Source organism: Squalius cephalus (assembly GCF_949319135.1).
Source record: "Squalius cephalus genome assembly, chromosome: 1".
Lineage (NCBI taxonomy): Eukaryota > Metazoa > Chordata > Actinopteri > Cypriniformes > Leuciscidae > Squalius > Squalius cephalus.
Window position 1 is genome coordinate 28,050,493 of NC_137122.1, and position 19,836 is coordinate 28,070,328.

Sequence of the window (19,836 nt, forward strand, 5' to 3'; positions counted from 1 at the left end):
AGTCCAAATTGACATAAAAGTCGATATTATGAGATCAAAATATATAAATATGACAAAAAGTCAATTATGATATACAAATTCGATTTTTCATGCCACAGTGACTTTACATCTCAATTTCAACATACTATGTCATAATCCCAACTTTATATCTCATAATTATGACTTTTATTTATACAAGTATCAAGGAATGAGGAATCACAAGAGGTTTTTAAAACAAGTTACAGGGTTATGGCAAGTCCATATGCCATAATTCAGTACATCATGTCAGAAATACTAAAAGTGTTGGACTGCGTAGAAAACTCAACACTTTCAGGTTGTGCCACAGACTCAGATGACAGACTCCTTCTACAATCACAGTCATTTTTTCAGATTTGAGTTCAGATTTTCTTTATTTATTTCTCCATGTGATCTGCTGAGGTCACTGAAATCTCAATGCCATCCTAATCAAGTCTTCAAGATATAAAACTGAACAGGTGCTTTAAGATGTGTTAATCATAGCTTAATATAAGGCTGCTTAGGTGCCTATCACCCAGTCCTATACCAACATTTGCAAGTGTGACTTTAGATGCTTCTTGCTTGTGTCAGAGACCTTTAAGTGTATTCAGACATCGTAAGCATTTTATACCAGCTCATTTTCACAATGCCTCTCCTTCCATAGTAGCAAATCCACATCGATCTGTGCATAACATTCTTTCATCTCAGATCAGCATGTAGATTGCGCTCATGGTTTCACTTCATTTACATGTTTTTTTACATTGTTTTTCAGAAACAATTGCTTCAAGTCCATCAGTGAAATGTTGGAGGGTTCAGAAAACATTGAGTTAAAAAAATAAATAAAGAAATAAAATAAAACTAAAATAATAAATGAAACATTGAAATGATTAAAATAACTATAATATACATTGCATTAAATCTAAAATTTACAACATAAACTAACATAAATATCGCAGTACTAAAATATCTACATTTCAAACATCTTATGTGACAATATAATTTATCTTGTTAATTTGACACTGCAATAGCTTGTACAGTATAAGTCCGTAAAAGTAGACTGATTGTGGAGAGTCAAGTTACTGAATTTTGTGCAGATAAAGGAGGATACAAGACATAGTGGTGTAAAAATATCAGTAGAATGTACAGTTGTGCAGCCACACAGCCTCATATCATAATAAATCAGAAATAATAATTTTGTAAAAATTGGATTCATCAAATGACATGTGACTGAAACCACATGTAACAGCGGACAACAGCATGAAAGCGTGTCTCAGGAATGCCACTGCTCCTGTTTTGGAGCGGCTCGTCTTCCGGCATAATGATGGTTTAATGAGAAGGAACACTGTGAACTGATGATGTATTAAACTAGGCAGTTTGTGTAGACACTGAAATAGTCTCATTCCAGGCTTCTAGGTGTCCGATTGTGCTTCAATTCGAAGTAAGTGCATTATCATGCAGTGGATCTGGTTAGATGGTCTCATGACAGAGTGGAAGGTCATTGAAAAACATTGCTCTATCCCATTATCACTGCACTGAATGTGAGGAATTCAAGAAGGTGCCGTGTTTGTTATCTGTCTCGTCACTTAAAACAATTTACAGGGTTATCAGTTCATGAAACTGAACATGTGATATTTGCCTTTCCATTGCAAAGCCCTTCAGTCAACATAATTGGCACGAGATTATATACACATACACTCTTAGAAAATAAAAGGTTCAGTCTGGTTCCATAGAGAACCCTTAGGTTCTTGACTTAATTGTAAAGAACATTTTATGCCAAAACGGTTCTATGTAAGGAGAAATGTCTTCATTTCCAGTGAAAAAGTATGTTTACAAGCTGTTTAAGGCATAAAATTGAAAACAAAATGAATTAATTTAAAATAAGTTCTATAAATGAAGTGCCTGACGGAACAGAACCCTTTATGGTTCTATATAGAATCTTTTCATCTAAGAATGTTCTTGATTTTATCATGCATGATTCATTACTGCATGTTATTCAAAGAAATTAATTATAGATCAAAATGTTATAACGTCACCAAACCCTCAAATTTAACTTTTCACAATCCAATTAAATGAATTGATAAAACTTGTCCAGTTTCAACCAGAAAAACATCACATTATGGAAGTAAAATAGCTTGCGAACGGCGTCTCATGAAGTTTTCATCACCTCCCAAGGTGAAATGTGGACCAGAAATAGTCTTTTATTGTCTTCAAATGACTTGTTTTCGATCTCACACATCTCCATTTGTGTCTGAATGACGTGTCTTCAACAACTGTTTGCAAAGGAAATATGAATCCTCCGGAAATTGAGGCTGAATCCGCGGTTATTTCGTTGCTCGTCCTGATGACAGTGAAACTGAGCGTATGAGTTGCTTCCGTTGGCCTCTTGGGCATCGCCGTAGAACAAAGTCATAGTTGGCTGATGTAGACATGGCGTAAAATACGTTGGCCTTTTCTGGAATATGCAACTCTATAACAAAAAACATGCATGGGAATGGTGAGTATTGCACATGTGAATTATTTTGAATAAAACCAAAAAACCTTCCATTCATAGTTTTCATACAGTATACACATATAGTGGGATTCAAAAGTTTCTCTATTTTAATAATGACAAGTTTAATTTATTTAAACCAGTTTTCAGTACCTCTGCCTTGGGCCAGGAGTTGTACAAGGGTGAAATCCTGCTCACTAACATCCTCCAGGTTGTGTTTCTGCAGGGCTCTCTGGATCACCTGGGCCGTCTTATCCTGACTGGTCAACTGCGCAAGAGATCGTAAAAAAACCACACTAACCAGTTGAGAAAGAACAGAATTCACTCCAGTTTCTGCTATTTACAGAAATCTTTAAGAAATAAAAGAACTGCAATCTTCCACAATCTTTAGTAGTGATATCCAGGAGATAGAGGATATAAATGTTGACTCAAAGAACAGGTTTTGAATTATGTGGATTTCTGCACAAATGACTCTTAGATCTTTATTGAATTCATAACAGTAATTATATTTATATTTAACAAACAACAACATTTTATTGTTGTTATACATGGTAATTATACATCTGATGATGATGATGATGATTATTATGATTAAGTAGCAAATATAAAAGATGCTAATTTGCACCTATAAGTAACATTCAATGTATTCTTCTTCAAGCCATTCTTAGGCTTTCAGTAATTGATACTAATTAAGATGAGTACCTAAAACATTTCATCATTGTTTTTGTTTTTTTGGTAGTGCATTAGTTGCAGAGTAAAAAGTCATCTCTATGACAGCTTACTTCAATTTTGATAGTCTGAACAGCAAATTGCTGTTTAAGTGGTGCTTTTTTTAGCCAAAATAATTCATGAAAGACTTAAATAAATAAAGCTATATAATTATATATAATCATTGGCAAATTATTGCATTAATGTCCCTCCAAATTGGCATAGAGAAGTGAGGATAAGCTGTAGCATCATTTATATAACCCCTCCGGTTTTTCGAGCGGGATTCGAACCAGCGTTTCCGGCATGGGAGGCAGGCACACTAACAAGGACACTAACGTCAGGCAGAAATATTCCGAAAAATTTATATTTTTCTTACACGAACGCATCACTTTGCTTCAGAAGGCCTTTATTGACCCCCCAGAGCCATGTAGAGCACTTTTATCATGAATAGATGCACTTTTAAGGACTCAAAAACAGAAACAGTCATTCACTGCCATTATAAAGCTAGGAAGAGCCAGGACATTTTTTAATGTAACTCCCGATTGTATTCGTCCGAAAGAAGAATCTCATATACACCAAGGATGACTTGATAGTGAGTAAATCATGGGCAATTTTTTACATTTTTGGGTGAACTATCCCTTAAAAGCGTCATGGCAGAGCATTAAAGTTGACTACTTGACTAGTCTGTGCAACCCCTACCAGCTAGTAAGAGCTGTGTGAGTAAACCTCACTCCCCTGGCCTCAAGAAGCTGCGGTCTTAAGTGTCCTTGTTGGCACGCCTCCCATGCTGGGAATTAACTGTACAAAATCTATCGTTGCTGATATCAAAAAGGCTGTCTTAAAAAAACTGTGCCATGGGAAAGAACTTACCAGTATGCTCTTGTACATGTTGCCATTGTTGCAGAACTCCACGCTGACCCTGATGATGCAGGAGTCGTCCACCTGTCTGTTGTAGAAGGGCAGGGTGGTCATCGAGAACGAGCGCTTATGGCAGGAGACCAGGTGAGGGCCAGCTGACGCTGAAGAAGACGAAGAGGCGGAAGATGGATTAAGATTGAGGTCATGCTGAGAGCTGGAGGATGAACTAGACATGGTAGAGGAATCAGGAGAGGAAGACGAGGGAAAAACCTCGGGCATGTTCTGAAAGCAAATGGAAAGAGACTAGAGTTGAAAGGAGAGTCACATTTTAGAGCCAGTTTCAAAAAGACAACGTCATATGACACCATTAACAGCACCATAACAATCTCTTTCAAGTGTGAAACAGTTCAGAACTGCTACAAATGAATTTGGACTATTAGTTACAGACGAAAATACCAGGTGAGCTAAACAGTCATTATAATGACGGAATGATAATACCATATCAATATGGCTAAGCAAATTAACGGACATGAAATGTTGATCTGAGTTTAAATGATTTAATTATGTGAGAAGGATGAAAGGATATGAGAGACATGAAATAAGATCAGCCTTGTAGAATATAATCGATCATGGGTTTGATTCCTGATAAAGTGTAGCCTGAATGCAATGTAATGTTGTGAAAGAGCATACAACACTTTGTTGACACTTAACGAAATTGAATTTTTGGTCTCAGCAACTTCAAATGATGTCATGGAAGCGATTAGGACCAAAATTTCCAAGAATTTGAAGTATTTGAGTGTTGACGTCAGTATGTCCCTGAATACGGTGCACAGTTACAGAGGGCATGACTGCTGACACAGAGATGACTTCTCTAACTCTGTGCTTGAGTCATGTTGGCGACGAAAACACATGTCAGAGTGGTGGGAAATTAAAAACAAGGACAAAAGTTTTAGTGTCTGCAGGATATGATGTGAAAGACGGTCAAGACCTTAGAAGCGAACACTGACGATGATAATGTTTTGATGACCTTGAAACACAAAAATGGCCAGAGATGCACAATATATATCGGTGTGTGTGTGTGTGTGTGTGTGTGTGTGTGTGTGTGTGTGTAATGTGTGCCCTTGTTTATATTACATTGTGGGGACCAAATGTCCCCATAAGAATAGTAAAACCTGAGATCACCTACATTGTGGGGACCAGCCAGCGGTCCCCACTTTTCAAAAGGCTTATAAATCACACAGGATGAGTTGTTTTGAGAAAGTAAAAATGCAGAATGTTTCTGTGATGGGTAGGTTTAGGGGTAGGGTTAGTGTAAGGGGATAGAATGTACAGTTTGTACGGTATAAAAACCATTACGTCTATGGAGAGTCTCCACAAAGATAGTGAACCAGACATGTGTGTGTGTGTGTGTGTGTGTGTGTGTGTGTGTGTGTGTGTGTGTGTGTGTGTGTGTGTGTGTGTGTGTGTGTGTGTGTGTGTGTGTGTATATATATATATAATTAAATGTTTCTACTAAGATCTAAATACACAAGGGCAAAATAAAAGCTTCAAAATTAATAAATATAAAATTGTATGTGTAGTACCGGTGATTCCTCAATTTCAGAGCTGCTGGATCCTGACGAGGACACGCTGATCTGATCTGCGTTCTTTCTGGAGCCCTCATTTCCTGACAAGAGCCTGCGAACATAAATTCTTGCTATGTTAAGTCACATTATCTCTGTTGCACACTCTATTATGCTAATGAAAGCTTGCAGCTAATAGGATAATTGCAGCAAACTCAAGAAATCCTATCTGCGCCCTGACATAAATTAAAAATGGAGTTCAAACTGATACTCACGATGAGAGCTTTTTGGTGAGAGTTTGGTGACTCCAGCGGCTGTTGGATGGAGAAGTGTCATGAGGAGTCTCCAGCTGTCTGGAAAGTTCATAGCTGAGGACAACAAGCATGATTAAGATAAAGGAAGTGATCTCATACCAAAATTCTGGGGAATATTTTTAAGGTTACAATACTCCTTTGTCAAACTTTAGACTGTAAAACACATTTTATTTTATTTTATTTTATTTCATTTTATTTATTTATTTTTTATTTTTGTTATAAATTTATTTTATTTTATTGGTAACACTTCACAGTAAGGTTTTATTAGTTGATTAAGTTAACTACTTAACTAATAATGAACGGTACTTCTATCTACAGCATTTATTGATCTTAGTTCATGTTAATTACAACATTTACTAATACACTGTTAAAATCAAATGTTGTATTTGTCAACATTATTTAATGGACTGAACTAAAATGAACAAACAATGAACAGCTGGATTTTTATTAACTAACATTAAAAAAAGATGAATAAATACTGTAACAAATATGTTGTTCATTGTTAGTTCATGTTAGTTAATACATTAACTATTGTTAACAAATGATATCTTATTATGAAGTGTTACCATTATTTTATTTTAATTTATTTTATTAGTCCTGTTTTGCTCTTTACATTCATCCTGTTGTTTATCGTTTCCTGTCTTAGTTTTCATTTAATATATTTAAATTGCAGTATTTATATTTATATTCAATTATATTATTTTTGTTTTTAGATTTATTATTTACATCTTATTATATGTGTTTATTTTACAACACAATTATCCCCAGTCTGTTGTTTTCAGTTGTGCTTTACAAATAAATTGACATTGAGATTAATATTAAGTTGATATCCTCAAAAAAGGACCTAAAGTATAGTGTTTATTTTGATCCACACATTTACCCACTCTGTTTGTTAATCTATCATGACTCAGTTCAGAGGATTCAGGTGTTGGAGTCTCACCTCTCCTGCTCCGACAGCTGTTTCTGACTCTGTAGCCAGGCAGCGATCTGAGCATGACGGGGTAAAACATACTGAGAACACGAGGCCTGCAGCTGACGGATCTGCCTTAAAATCTCAAACTCCTGTAAAACAGCGGGAGTGATTCCCAAGAAATGAGAGGCATAGCAACAATATACAGAGCAAGAGATTAAAGTGAAATAGAGGAAACAAAGCCAAAGACTGTTAGCATGACTGTTATGTAACACACTCCGCACAAATAATCAGTCATGAGATTAATATCAGTCTGCCTTCAGAGGAAGAGAGTGCTTTTTAAACATAAGTCTATCTCTACGGCGCCGACGTCAAACCAAAGCTTTAAAGAGGACTTCATGTCTATTCAGAATGGGCTCTTACCAAATCTATAACAACAAGATCTGGACAAAGACTGCTTTGGGTTCATTTAATTAGACAGTTAAGAAGATAAACAAACAGAAGGACTCACCCGTCTCCTCTTTTCAAAATTAATGAGGCCACCCTGTTGATAATAAAGTATGTACAGATATTAATCAAAATGATACGTTATGACATTACTTTGCATGTGAAACCAAATTAAAAAGTCATAAGAGAAAAAGGACATTTTTACATTTTCAAAAGAAAATGTGAGTTATGCAAACAGGTGTCTGATAAGATGTTTTAAATGGTTGTCACATAGTTGCTATGTGGTTTCTAGGGTGTTCAGGCTGGTCACTAATGCATTGTTAGGGTGTTGTGCGTGATTTCTGTGCACTCTGTAATGCAGCTACTATGATGTTCTTAGCTAATTTTCTGCTTGGGGATTCTGTGTGTTGCTAGGGCATTGCTAAATTGTTGCTATGGTGTTGCTAGGGTATTCTGAATGGTCATTAGGACATTTCATTTGTTCTGTGTGATTTTAGCCCACGGTTATGCGGCTGCAAGGGTGCTCTGGGTGGTTTTTATCACATTCTCTGCTAGGGTATTATGGGTGTTGCTAGGGTGTTGCTAGGTGATTTCTAGGGTGTTCTGGATAATCACTAGGACAGTGGCTGCAATGTAGTTGCTAGGGTGTTCTGAGTGTTTTGAGTGCCTGCTCTCTGCTGAGTATTCTGGGTGTTGCTAGATTGTTGCTATGGTGTTGCTAGGGTGTTCTGAATGGTCACTAGGACATTTCTAAGTTGCTGCAAGTTAGTTGCTAGGTTGTTCTGTGTGTTTTAGCACACAGTTATGCGGCTGCTAGGGTGCTCTGAGTGGTTTTTATCACATTCTTTGCTAAGGTATTCTGAGTGTTGCTAGGGTGTTGCTAGGTGATTTCTAGGGTGTTCTGGATAATCACTAGGACAGTGGCAGCAATGTAGTTGCTAGGGTGTTCTGAGTGTTTTGAGTGCCTGCTCTCTGCTGAGTATTCTGGGTGTTATCACATTCTCTGCTGGTGTATTCTGGGTGTTGCTAGATTGTTGCTATGGTGTTGCTAGGGTGTTCTGAATGGTCAACTAGGACATTTCTAAGTTGCTGCAAGTTAGTTGCTAGGTTGTTCTGTGTGGTTTAGCACACATTTATGCGGTTGCTAGGGTGCTCTGAGTGGTTTTTATCACATTCTTTGCTAAGGTATTCTGAGTGTTGCTAGGGTGTTGCTAGGTTTTTGCTATGGTGTTGCGGATGGTCACTAGGATATTTCTGAGTGGTTGCAAGGTAGTAGCTAGGGTGTTCTGTGTGATTTTAGCACACAATTATGTGGCTGCTATGGTGTTTTGAGTGTTTTCTCTGCTAGGGTATGGTTGCTGAGGTGTTGCTAGGTGTACAAAGTGTAATAGTATGAGCACCATTAATAAAGTCAAGCACTCCGCCATTCCTAAACAAACATGATTCCAACCTCACCTCCACAGTGTCTGGCAGGGCAGTGTCCAGCATGTTCAATACTGTAAGGTACGTGCCCAGGTATGGAACTGTTCCTCCAGCTGAGCTCTGGAAAGAAATCACTCAGCTATTAATCACCTGAACAGCATCACTGTAAAACATTGATTATTAAATATAAAAAAGTGTGCCATCTGTCATCTTTACCATCTGTTTTGTTAGAGGGCATCTCTTGGATGTTTTTGGGGTATTGTTATCCATGTCATCCTGACTCCCATCCTATAATATGTGAGAAAAAACATGTAGTCAAGGTAAAATGTGACACTCTAATAATCTTAAAAGTACATAGAAATACTAAAAGTACACACACAAATACTGGGTAAAATAATTAGATTGTACTACTGTTCTATATTTTGGGGAAGGTAAAAATATTTTTGAAAGAAACTAAAACTTTTATTCAGCAGAATGCTTTAATTTGATAAAAAAGACATTTATAATGTTACAAAAGATTTATATTTCAAATAAATGCTGTTCTTTTGAACTTTCTATTCATCAAAGAATCCTTTAAAAATGCGTCACAATTTCCACAAATATATTAAGCAGCAGTTTTCAACATTGATAATAATAAGAAATGTTTATAATAGTGCTTTCATGTGTACAGAGAAGTCAGTTTTAGACAAACAGCACCTGTGTCTCAGTTTCTAATAACATAAGTGGATTAAGAGAGAAAAGAACTCCAAATATGAGATCAAATGTGTTCCACTTGAAATTATAAAAGAGCACTTAATTAAATTCACATGTCGCAAGAAGTGAATTCAAATCTGGACCAAAAACAGCAACTCAAGGTTGATTGAAAGCATTTTGATTATTGTGTTTATAAAAAAAAAAACATCAACACTAACAATCTTTATATGTGTGTGTGTGTGTGTGTGTGTGTGTGTGTGTGTGTGTGTGTGTGTGTGTGTGTGTGTGTGTGTGTGTGTGTGTGTGTGTGTTGTATAATGACAAAACCACATGAAAAAATTACTAAAATTAACAAATGAAAACTATATAAAATATATATATATATATATATATATATATATATATATATTAAAAAAATGAAAGCTAATTTAAAATATTAATAAAAAATCTAAATCAAATTAATTCAAATCTATCATAAATATGATAGTACATAAATAATACTAAAATAACAGACACTATATATTCATGGCTTACGTCCACAAAGATTTCTCGGCTGGTCAGAACACAGTTCTCATCAGGGAACGTTTTGCTCAGGTTCTCAAAGACAGACACGGCTTCTCTGGAAATACAGAATCAGAGATTTACAATGAAATATGGCTTAACCATAATGCTTCCCATCAATGGCTCAGGGTTTTCTACAAAGTACTTGCTGGTTAGAAATATAGAAAACAAAGCCAGCTGTATGAGACTATAGTGACCATAAAAGCCAATTACATTTGAAGGATGTGTATCTGTACCTGCTCACAGCAGACCAGGTCTTCCTTAGTCTGTAGATGGGGTTGGACTGAAGGGCAGATAAAATTGCCTTAAGAGAGGAGAAGTTCTTCAGCTCTCTGCACCCCTGCGTGAAAAGAAATAAGTCTGAAGTCTTTCTTTAATACCTAATGATATTTTAAAGGTTCCTACTTTTGTTTTGGAGGTCTCCCACAATAGGTTTACATGCATCCAAGGTCAAAAACACTTTCATTTTCTCAATAGACATTGCAGCATCACCTCTTTTCTGTAAAAAGGGCTTACCTGTGCGACCCCAACCCATTTTTCAATGACTCTGGCTCTTTCTGTGATTGTGGAGGAAGAGGCAGAAGATGAGGGATGAAGCAGAGAAGTGATGACCCAATTGGTGACTGCATTGAACTGGGTGATGGTGGCCCAAACAGTGGGTGAGAGGTTCTCATTCTTGTCTCGTTGGGACCACACACAGCCCAGACACTGGAAAGGGACTACCTTCATGAACAAGTCCTACAACATCAGGAACACCAACATTACAAGATGACTGTCACCATGATCATAAGCATGCAAGCAATGAAACACAGGCACTCACGGTATCCATACGGGTGAGCTGTTCTGCAACATCTGTGACGGCGAAATCCATGAAATCTGCAAGGTTATCTGACTCAACGTCTTCCGCCTCCTTGTTCAAATCTGCCACAATATCTGGATGTGCAAAAGACAGAAGAGCTTAAATTGTAGTTGGCTTCACTTATTCAAGAGGATAAATGTCAATCCATACACATTTTTCAGCCTATAACAAAAATGATGTGCACAACAAACAAAAAAATAATCGCGCAATGACCTTCAGTCTGGAATTTCTTCAGGAGCGCGTCATAGTGTTTAGCCAGGGGGAAGAGAGCGGGGCGTCCTCTCAGCTGTAAGCACATGAGACGCAGGGAAGAGTGCATGGGAGGATCCCTGAAATCATCACTGTACTCGTCCAACCACATCTGAAGCAAAGTCCACAAAGAGCTACAGTACGAGGGAATCAGGAAAGAGGGGAAAAACAAATCAAATATTGAAGCTGTATTTTCAAAATTGTACATCAGGAACCCTACAAAATGAGCTTGTTTAAAGTTGAATTAAATCGAGACTGAACTGACTTCAGCTGAATAATGACACTGGTTTACATCATTGATCATTATTTTCCTGTTTATCACGGTGAAGATGCTTTGAAACAATCTGTATGGTATAAAGCGCTATATAAATAAAGGTGAGTTGACTTGGCTTAAAGATCCAGCATGTAATTTCTCCACCACTATAGTGGCACAAAACATAATTTCAAAAATTATATGCTTCCTCCATTAGCTATTGGTTGGATAAACAGATAGGCCCTAATCAGACTCATTTAACCAAGGTCTACTGGACATAAAAAAAAGTGTTAAAAACATCTTATTGTCAGCGTACAGTATATTTTTACCTGTCAGGGTAACTGGTGCTGTCAAGCGAAGAGGCAAAGTTGTCCCTATTAGAAAAGATGAAAAGGTATACTTCTTTATAAATAGTATTTATATAAAAACATTAACAGTACTGTAGTGCTAAATTATTTTAAGATGTCTTGTCATGAAACCTTATTGACAAAACAGTGTTATAACAGATAGGAGCTATAAAGACACACCTTTTCATTTTACACATTCAAGAATGACTGACAGACTGATGCAAAAACTGCATTACCTTTCCTTATTAGTATTTGTCTGGTTTTACAGTAAAACAACAACAACAACAAAAAAATATATCCTTAAAACAAGATGAATTTACAAGAAAAGTAAAATTGCATAAGATTAAGACTTGTTTTCAGAGATCTAGGTCTAGAATTTAGTTTTTTTTTTTTTTTCTCAGCTCATTGGTGATTAGAGATAATTAATCTAGATTAAAGAGTTTGTCAAGACACACATTATGTTGAGAAAGTAACTTGGCTGGCAACTTTTTTAAAAAACGCTGGCGGGGAAAGAGTTACAAGTAATGCTTTTAGATGCAAGATTCAACCAAGACGAAACAGGCCTGTCTGAACAGACTTTCACAACCCATGTGTTAAATCAAATGTGTGAAAAATATCATTAAAAAGGGCCTAATTAATGCAGTGTTTCCCATAAAAAAGGTAATAAATGAACCCATAAACCCACCGAAACCAGAAGTAACTCATGAGTTCAAGGAAGTGATCAGTGATGACGTACTATATGACTTAATGACATAGAGAAAACTAATACACACAAACAGATAGCCAAATGCAGCCTGTTATCGCAAACACATATTTCCATATGCACCTCTGAACACACACCTCTGGAAGAGCATCTCGATGAGTTTGTTGGAGCTGGTGAAGGTGTGATACGTGGACAGCAGTATTCTGCCGTAGTCTTGCTCCTGACAGCAGGGGTCCAGAAGGTGAGAGACCAGCCTGTCCAGCGTGGCCGCTTTTAACCTGCGCAGTTTACATGTGCGGTACTTAACGAAAGCCTCGGTGGGCTCGGCTGAGTGCAGGACCGGCTCTCTGCGCAGGGTGATCCCAAACACCGCCCCGTCTTCATGCTCCTCGCCCCACTCCTGAACAGGCTCCTTTGACAACGATACAAAAGACATTACTAATAATCCTTGTATTTTTCACCCAAAAAATTACCAGGAACCACCCAGGAACACTATAGCAACTGCATAGCAACACCCTGGCAACCCACAGCACAATAGCGTCATGCTGGTGCATTTTTTATTCTCTTCATATAGCGACAACCCAGAAACACCCTAGCAACTGCATAGCAATGCCGCTTCACATAGCAACCAGCCAGGAATGCCCTAGCACAGGGTTCACCAATCTCGGTCCTGGAGGGCTGTTGTCCTACAGAGTTTAGCTCCAACCCCAATTAAACACACCTGAACCAGCTAATCAAGGTCTCATTAGGCACACTAGAAACTTTCAAACAGGTGTGTTGGAGCTGGTTGGAGCTAAACTCTGCAGGACAGCGGCACTCCAGGACCGAGATTGGTGAACCCTGCCCTAGCAACTGCATAGCAACACCCTGGCAACAGATTTTTTAAAATGATTTTCTATATTGACTTATATACGTTGTTCCAAGTCCATACTTGCAACAAAAATCCAACAACAACAAAACAAATTGACAAAATTTGTTTTAAGAATTGAATAAGGGTGAGTAAATAAGCAAGGACACTATAAATCCGTTCATAATAGCTAAAATATACACTACCATTCAAATGTTTGGGGTCGGTAAGAATTATTCAAAGAATATCTTTGAAAGAAGTCTCTTCTGCTCACCAAGGCTGCATTTATTTGACCAAAAATACAGTGAAAATAGTAATATTGTGAAATATTTGTACAATTTAAAATAACAGTTTTCTATTTGAATATATTTTTTAAAGTAATGTATTCCTGTGATCAAAGCTGTATTTTCAGCATCATTACTCCAGTCTTCAGTGTCACATGATCCTTCAGAAAACATTCTAATATGATGATTTGAGAAACATTTCTGGTTATTATCAATGTTGAAAACAGTTGTGCTGCACAATATTATTGTGGAAACCATGATACTTTTTTCAGGATACTTTGATAAACAGAAAGTTCAAAAGAATAGCATTTATTTTAAATATAAATCTTTTGTAACATTATAAATGTCTCTGTGATCAGTTTAATGCATCTTTACTGAATAAAAGTATGAATTTCTTTTTTTTTTTTTTTTTTAAATCTTACTGACCCCAAATGTTAGAATAGTGTACACGCTCCCTTATTGATTCATATACATTTTAAAATGTTTATATTATAAACATTCAAGTCAAGCAAAGAAACCATAACATAGCTACTAAACGGACGAGACATGTTCTAAATCAAATACTAAGCACACTTTTCAACAAAAACCCTTCCCATTATGCACTGTTTGTAAAACAGCACTGGTGACTGAGCTGTCAGCTAAAAGCAGCATGGATTTGCAAACCACAGACACGAGGACAAAGAGTCATTATTACAAGCTTCATCTGGCTGACTAGCAGCTGATGTCACTATAACATTAGGGCAAGTCCACACCAGCACACCTGAGGGATTTTGAAGTCAGGATTACCTCTTTTGCTGAGTATAGGTTGTGTGTTGACTGTAAACAACTATTAGAAGCGGGTATGACGCTGAAAACTATCAATTACAGCCCATTATTGACGGGTTAAACGGATAAACAAGAGGAGAGCTGAAGATGTGAAAACACAAGCAAGCAAAACAAGAGACTACTGTTCAAATCCAAAGCTTCAAGTGGATGAACATGTGCTTGAAGAGAAATAAAGTCAAGAAAAATAGTCAAGAAAAGCATGTTGCTATGCAGTTGCTAGGGCGTTTCTGGGTGGTTGCTATGTGAAGAGTGTATGAAAATGCACAAGCATGATGCTATTGTGTTGTGGGTTGCCAGGGTATTGCTATGCAATTACTGGGGCGTTCTTGGATGGTTGCTATGTGAAGATGCATTGCTATGCAGTTGCTAGGGCGTTTCAGGGTGGTTGCTATGTGAAGATGCATTGCTATGCAGTTGCTAGGGCATTTTAGGGTGGTGCTATGTGAAGATACATTGCTATGCAGTTGCTAGGGCGTTTCAGGGTGGTTGCTAAGTGAAGATGCATTGCTATGCAGTTGCTAGGGCGTTTCAGGATGGTTGCTATGTGAAGATGCATTGCTATACAGTTGCTAGAGCGTTTTAGGGTGGTGCTATGTGAAGATGCATTGCTATACAGTTGCTAGAGCGTTTTAGGGTGGTGCTATGTGAAGATTACATTTACATTTACATTTATTCATTTAGCTGACGCTTTTATCCAAAGCGACTTACAATTGCTATATATGTCAGAGGTCGCACGCCTCTGGAGCAACTAGGGGTTAAGTGTCTTGCTCAGGGACACATTGGTGTCTCACAGTGGATTCGAACCCGGGTCTCTCACACCAAAGGCAGGTGTCTTATCCATTGCGCCACACCACCCCATTGCCCATCACCCCAAGATACATTGCTATGCAGTTGCTAGGGCGTTTCAGGGTGGTTGCTATGTGAAGATGCATTGATATGCAGTTGCTAGGGCGAAGAGTGCATGAAAATGCAAAAGCATGATGCTATTGTGTTGAGGGTTGCCAGGGTGTTGCTATGCAGTTGCTAGGACGTTTCTGGGAGGTTTCTATGTGAAGAGTCAGAGTGTTTGAAAATGCACAAGCATGGTGCTATTGTGTTGAGGGTTGCCAGGGTGTTGCTTTGCAGTTCCTATGGTGTTTCAGGGTAGTTGCTATGTGAAGCGGCACTGCTATGACGTTTCTGGGAGGTTTCTATGAAGAGTGTATGAAAAATGGACCAGCATGATGCTATTGATTTGCCAGTTGCCAGGGTGTTGCTATGGTGTTCTAGGTGATTGCTAAGATGGTCGCTAGGGTGTTCTGGATGGCCAGGAAAGTTTAAACTCTTGTTTTAGAGCAGTGGCTTTTTGAAAAAGCTCAGCAATCGCTAATAACTACAGCTATCGTAACTTATAATCTTCATCTTTGAATATAACATGAGTCTGTCCTTATTAATAAGCAAAACAGGGTGTCTTTTGATTTATTCCAGTGAACAAACACTTCAGCTAATGAGAACCTGTCTGCAGCTCAAGAGGCAGAGCGCTTCAGTTCAAAGGACATGCACCTGGGACTCTGTATTTTCAACCTGGGACACAAAACATAGCATTATATATACAAAACATATAATTAAAGCTGCATAATATGACACGCACAACGTTCCTGTTTCTCAAAATCAATACCTGCTTGCATTTTTTAACCTTTATAAGCCATTTTTAAAATCTAGTCCTATTTCAAACCCATTCTGGTTGCTCTTTCAGCTCTATATCTCATCTGAACTGCACATTAATAGTTGGGTCATTCCTGGAATTCGGTAATATTTCAACTTGGATTTTTTTAAACTACATATAATTAATTTTCTAAATACCCAATTAGGCACATATCAAATCAAATTTCTTGTTACGAAACAAACATCTACAGTACCTACTGCTCATGTGTCCCTCATACCAATTTAATAACTACAAATGTAACATTTATGATAGCATTTTAACAGTTTTATGGGGCTGAAGTTAAAAATAGACAAATTGTGTATCTGTGGTCTATTTATTTATTTATTTTAAAAAGTATAATAATTCAATTTAGATGCTTAACTAAAACCAAAAATGTTATTGTGTTGGTCTTGGTCCTAAACATGTCAGGTGGTAATCAGCCAGAATTGCCATCATTTTTAATCGTCTTCCCTATTTTCCCCCCCAAAAGAATAGTTGGGAATAGTGTGACAGGGTTTTAATTCAAATTATTCATAAATGAAATGAAAAACTCAACCCCGTCACAAGTTCAAAACAATGTGAAATATACATATACGTGACAGGGTTGATGAGTGTGACGGGGTTGAGGTTTTGTTTTTTTTGCGCAAAATGGCCATTGCTCCGCGTGTAGTGTAGGAGAGTAGACCGTGTATGGCAGCAATGAAATAAGTACATTGTGTATACTTATGGATTAAAATAAAATTGAGAAAAATTATAATTTTCTATCTTCATTTTATGTGATGAGTTGTTAAGCTTGCCAGTACCCTCCCTCCTGACTATAATACACCTCAAAACAAGAATTAAAAACTAGGATACTACTTACAATCTTCTTCAACACTGTTAAAGAGACCTGAATGATGTCATTTCTGGTAAGTGATGTCACATATGGGTGGAGTCTAAATTATTATAGGTGGAGAATAGTTAGCGACGGGGTTGAGTTCAGACAGAGATGTAACTTTATGGTCTGTTTTTTTTTTTTTTTTTTTTAAGAAAAATATTTTTCACAAGAAAGTAACAAATAAATTCTTACAATATTGCCAAAATGATAGACAATGTGGACATTTTGTTAAATATTTTCTAAGTACAAATTCAGTAATGTTCCTCAGGGACATGACAGAATGCTTAGTGTACGATAGAAATAAGATTATTTTATGATTGTAATTCTATAAATGCATAACGGACATACTGAAGTATTGTGAAAAGCTTTTAACGTTTTATTTTGGTGAACCGGGGGACTGAATATATTTCTGGGGGACTGAAATATTACCGAATCTCAGGAATGACCCAGTTACTGTAATGTCACATTCACGACATTTTTTACTCGATCACACCAGGTCATGGGCATTTGCCATCTGATAGCAGGAAGCACGAGAGAAATTGCTATTATTCTAGGAAAAGGAAAAGAATAACATTTTTGAACAAAAATCACTATGTATTTTATGTGACGCCCAACAAACACAGATTCCCGAGCTATTCAACAAAAGCTGTACTGGAAGTGCTGCTGACTAGGTCATTTACTTCGGCTTAATGTCTGTTGCCAACATTCACCAGCCCAAATCCCACAGCAGACAAAACAGAGGCACATGACACACACAAACTGGGCACAAACTGGTGGCTGTTGTAGATCAGTCAGTTCAGAACATACGGTACATTATTATACACAATAAGACAAATATAGAAATAATATGCATTACTGTAATGCATTACTTACTCCATTTTGAGTAATTTTATACTCTACTGAAAAAAAAAAAAAATTCAGCAGCTGCCTTAAATTTTAAAGTATAATCAGTTTGGCTGTGCAATTCAATTTATATTAAACTTACCTAAAAAAAAATGCATCTCACATAACTTAAAAAATTTAATTGAAATTGGTTAAATTATTTTCATGAGAAATGTTTTTATGACTTTATGACTAAATCATATTTTATTTAGGGTTAAATTCTATTTCTGTATAGGCCTACTGTATATACTTCTGTAGACATATACTTCCTTGTTATTATGTATCAATATTAAACATTTATGCATTTAAAATGTACTATATTGTCTATTTAAATAAATAAATAAATGAATGAATGTAAGGAAAGATGGGTAAAAAATGTTTTGTCAGACATACATTGTAATAAATCAGTTGCAAAATACTAACTTGGTTTTACAGCACTACAAAAATAGTTACAAAAATTATCCAGTTTTGAACTCGATATTTCAAACCCAATGCGAGAAAAATCTCACGTGTGAAAATGTATAGCCATTGTGACAACTTGCCCCGGTCTCTCCTATTGTATTTCTGTGATTCATGAGCATTTATTTTAACCCAGTAACACCCAGCCCCTCTCTCTCTCTGACCCACATTGAATGGCCTCGTCTGTCAGCAATGATGTATATCTGTCAGGTGCTGGGACAGCACATTTTCTAAACACGATCTGTTACTCTATTTAAAGTGCATTCAGGGCACAGCAACACACTGCATTCAACACACACACAACTCGATTCATAACACAGTTACATTATGTGTGCGACTGTACAGTAGCTACTTTACATTTAACACAGACATCAGAAATAAATCATTCATCGTCTTACCATTGTCAACTCCCATTTTCCCATTTCTACGAGGATGCGTTTACGATATAATCCTTTCCATCCTCACGAATAACCATAAAAGTAAAAATAAAATTAAAATAAAAATAAATTAATTGCACTATAGAGAACAGAATTATTCGCTAGAAAATAAACATCTTGAGAGTTGCATAAAACGTTATTTATAGTAGGCTAGCCTACAGCTGCATATTAAACAGATGTTTAGAATAATAAGAGATGATCAAAGTAAGATATATATTTAAAACAACGATTATTAGATAAATTCTCTATAACTTCATAAGCGCCAGTCTAAAATCCCCATCATGTTAAAATATCCTTCCTTAGAGGCAGACCGACCGCACTGATGTGTCGTTTCACCTGCGCTCATAAGGGCATCATGAAGTGGGCGGTGTTAAAGAAGGAAGTCTACACTGTACGACACAACACTAGAACGTTGCCATTATATTCAACACTGAACGCAACTGACAGTCTTTAAATCGATTTTTCGAAGGAATTCGAATTCGATTCGAATGAATTTTTGACTTAAAGTTTCGAGGCGCGCATCTGTTGATCTTCCTCTCGCGCGACCCACATCATGGCGCTGTCAGCTCACAGTAAACTATCTTAAATGTGTTTTAAAGAAAGCACGAAGGTTATATTTGTGGTATGTGCCACTATAAAAGTATATTGAAGTTATTTAACCCTTGCTTTGATACGCTTTGCCAACCTTCAGTTCAGTCTTCAGGCTACACAAGCGCTGGATTAGCGAACTGTTACTATGGTTACCGCGTCAGGAGAACGCGATATTAATCAATAAATAGGCTATTTATTATTTTTTGAGTTGTGAATATTACGTTACTTCAAATTTGACCTGAAAAAAAAAAAACTTAAAAAGGTCACGGATTAAATATATATATAGGCTATATATATATATATAATTTTTCAATAAAAATTAACATAGAGATGTAGCCTACTTGCATATCTAAAATTACAAATTTCAATACAAAATCAATTTTAATATTGACAAATGACAAACTAAATGTTAAAACAGCCCAAATAATAGGCTAAGACACCTTAATATTGTGAACATCTTAATATCAGAAAAATGTCAGATTATATATATATATATATATACCATAATGTTAAAACTTGTATAGACTGTTGCGCATCTCAGAACACTTTGATTTGTAGGCTACTCTGTGTGCCAAATACATT

General features: G+C 36.7%; 1 protein-coding gene across 1 annotated transcript; it reads right to left on the reverse strand.

The window, feature by feature from the left end:
* Nucleotides 1–366: 366 nt before the first annotated feature.
* Nucleotides 367–18,984, reverse strand: LOC307158291 (ral guanine nucleotide dissociation stimulator-like 1). The gene is made up of 17 exons (XM_079870725.1): nucleotides 18,625–18,984; nucleotides 12,506–12,780; nucleotides 11,648–11,692; nucleotides 11,030–11,199; nucleotides 10,778–10,890; nucleotides 10,474–10,695; nucleotides 10,194–10,297; nucleotides 9,931–10,015; nucleotides 8,920–8,991; nucleotides 8,737–8,823; nucleotides 7,346–7,378; nucleotides 6,865–6,986; nucleotides 5,886–5,978; nucleotides 5,632–5,725; nucleotides 4,061–4,330; nucleotides 2,636–2,750; nucleotides 367–2,461 (listed from the first exon to the last, which is right to left on the reverse strand). The coding sequence occupies exons 1-17, from the start codon at nucleotides 18,646–18,648 to the stop codon at nucleotides 2,316–2,318; spliced, it is 2,070 nt and encodes a 689-aa protein (XP_079726851.1). The 5' UTR covers nucleotides 18,649–18,984; the 3' UTR covers nucleotides 367–2,315.
* Nucleotides 18,985–19,836: the final 852 nt, after the last annotated feature.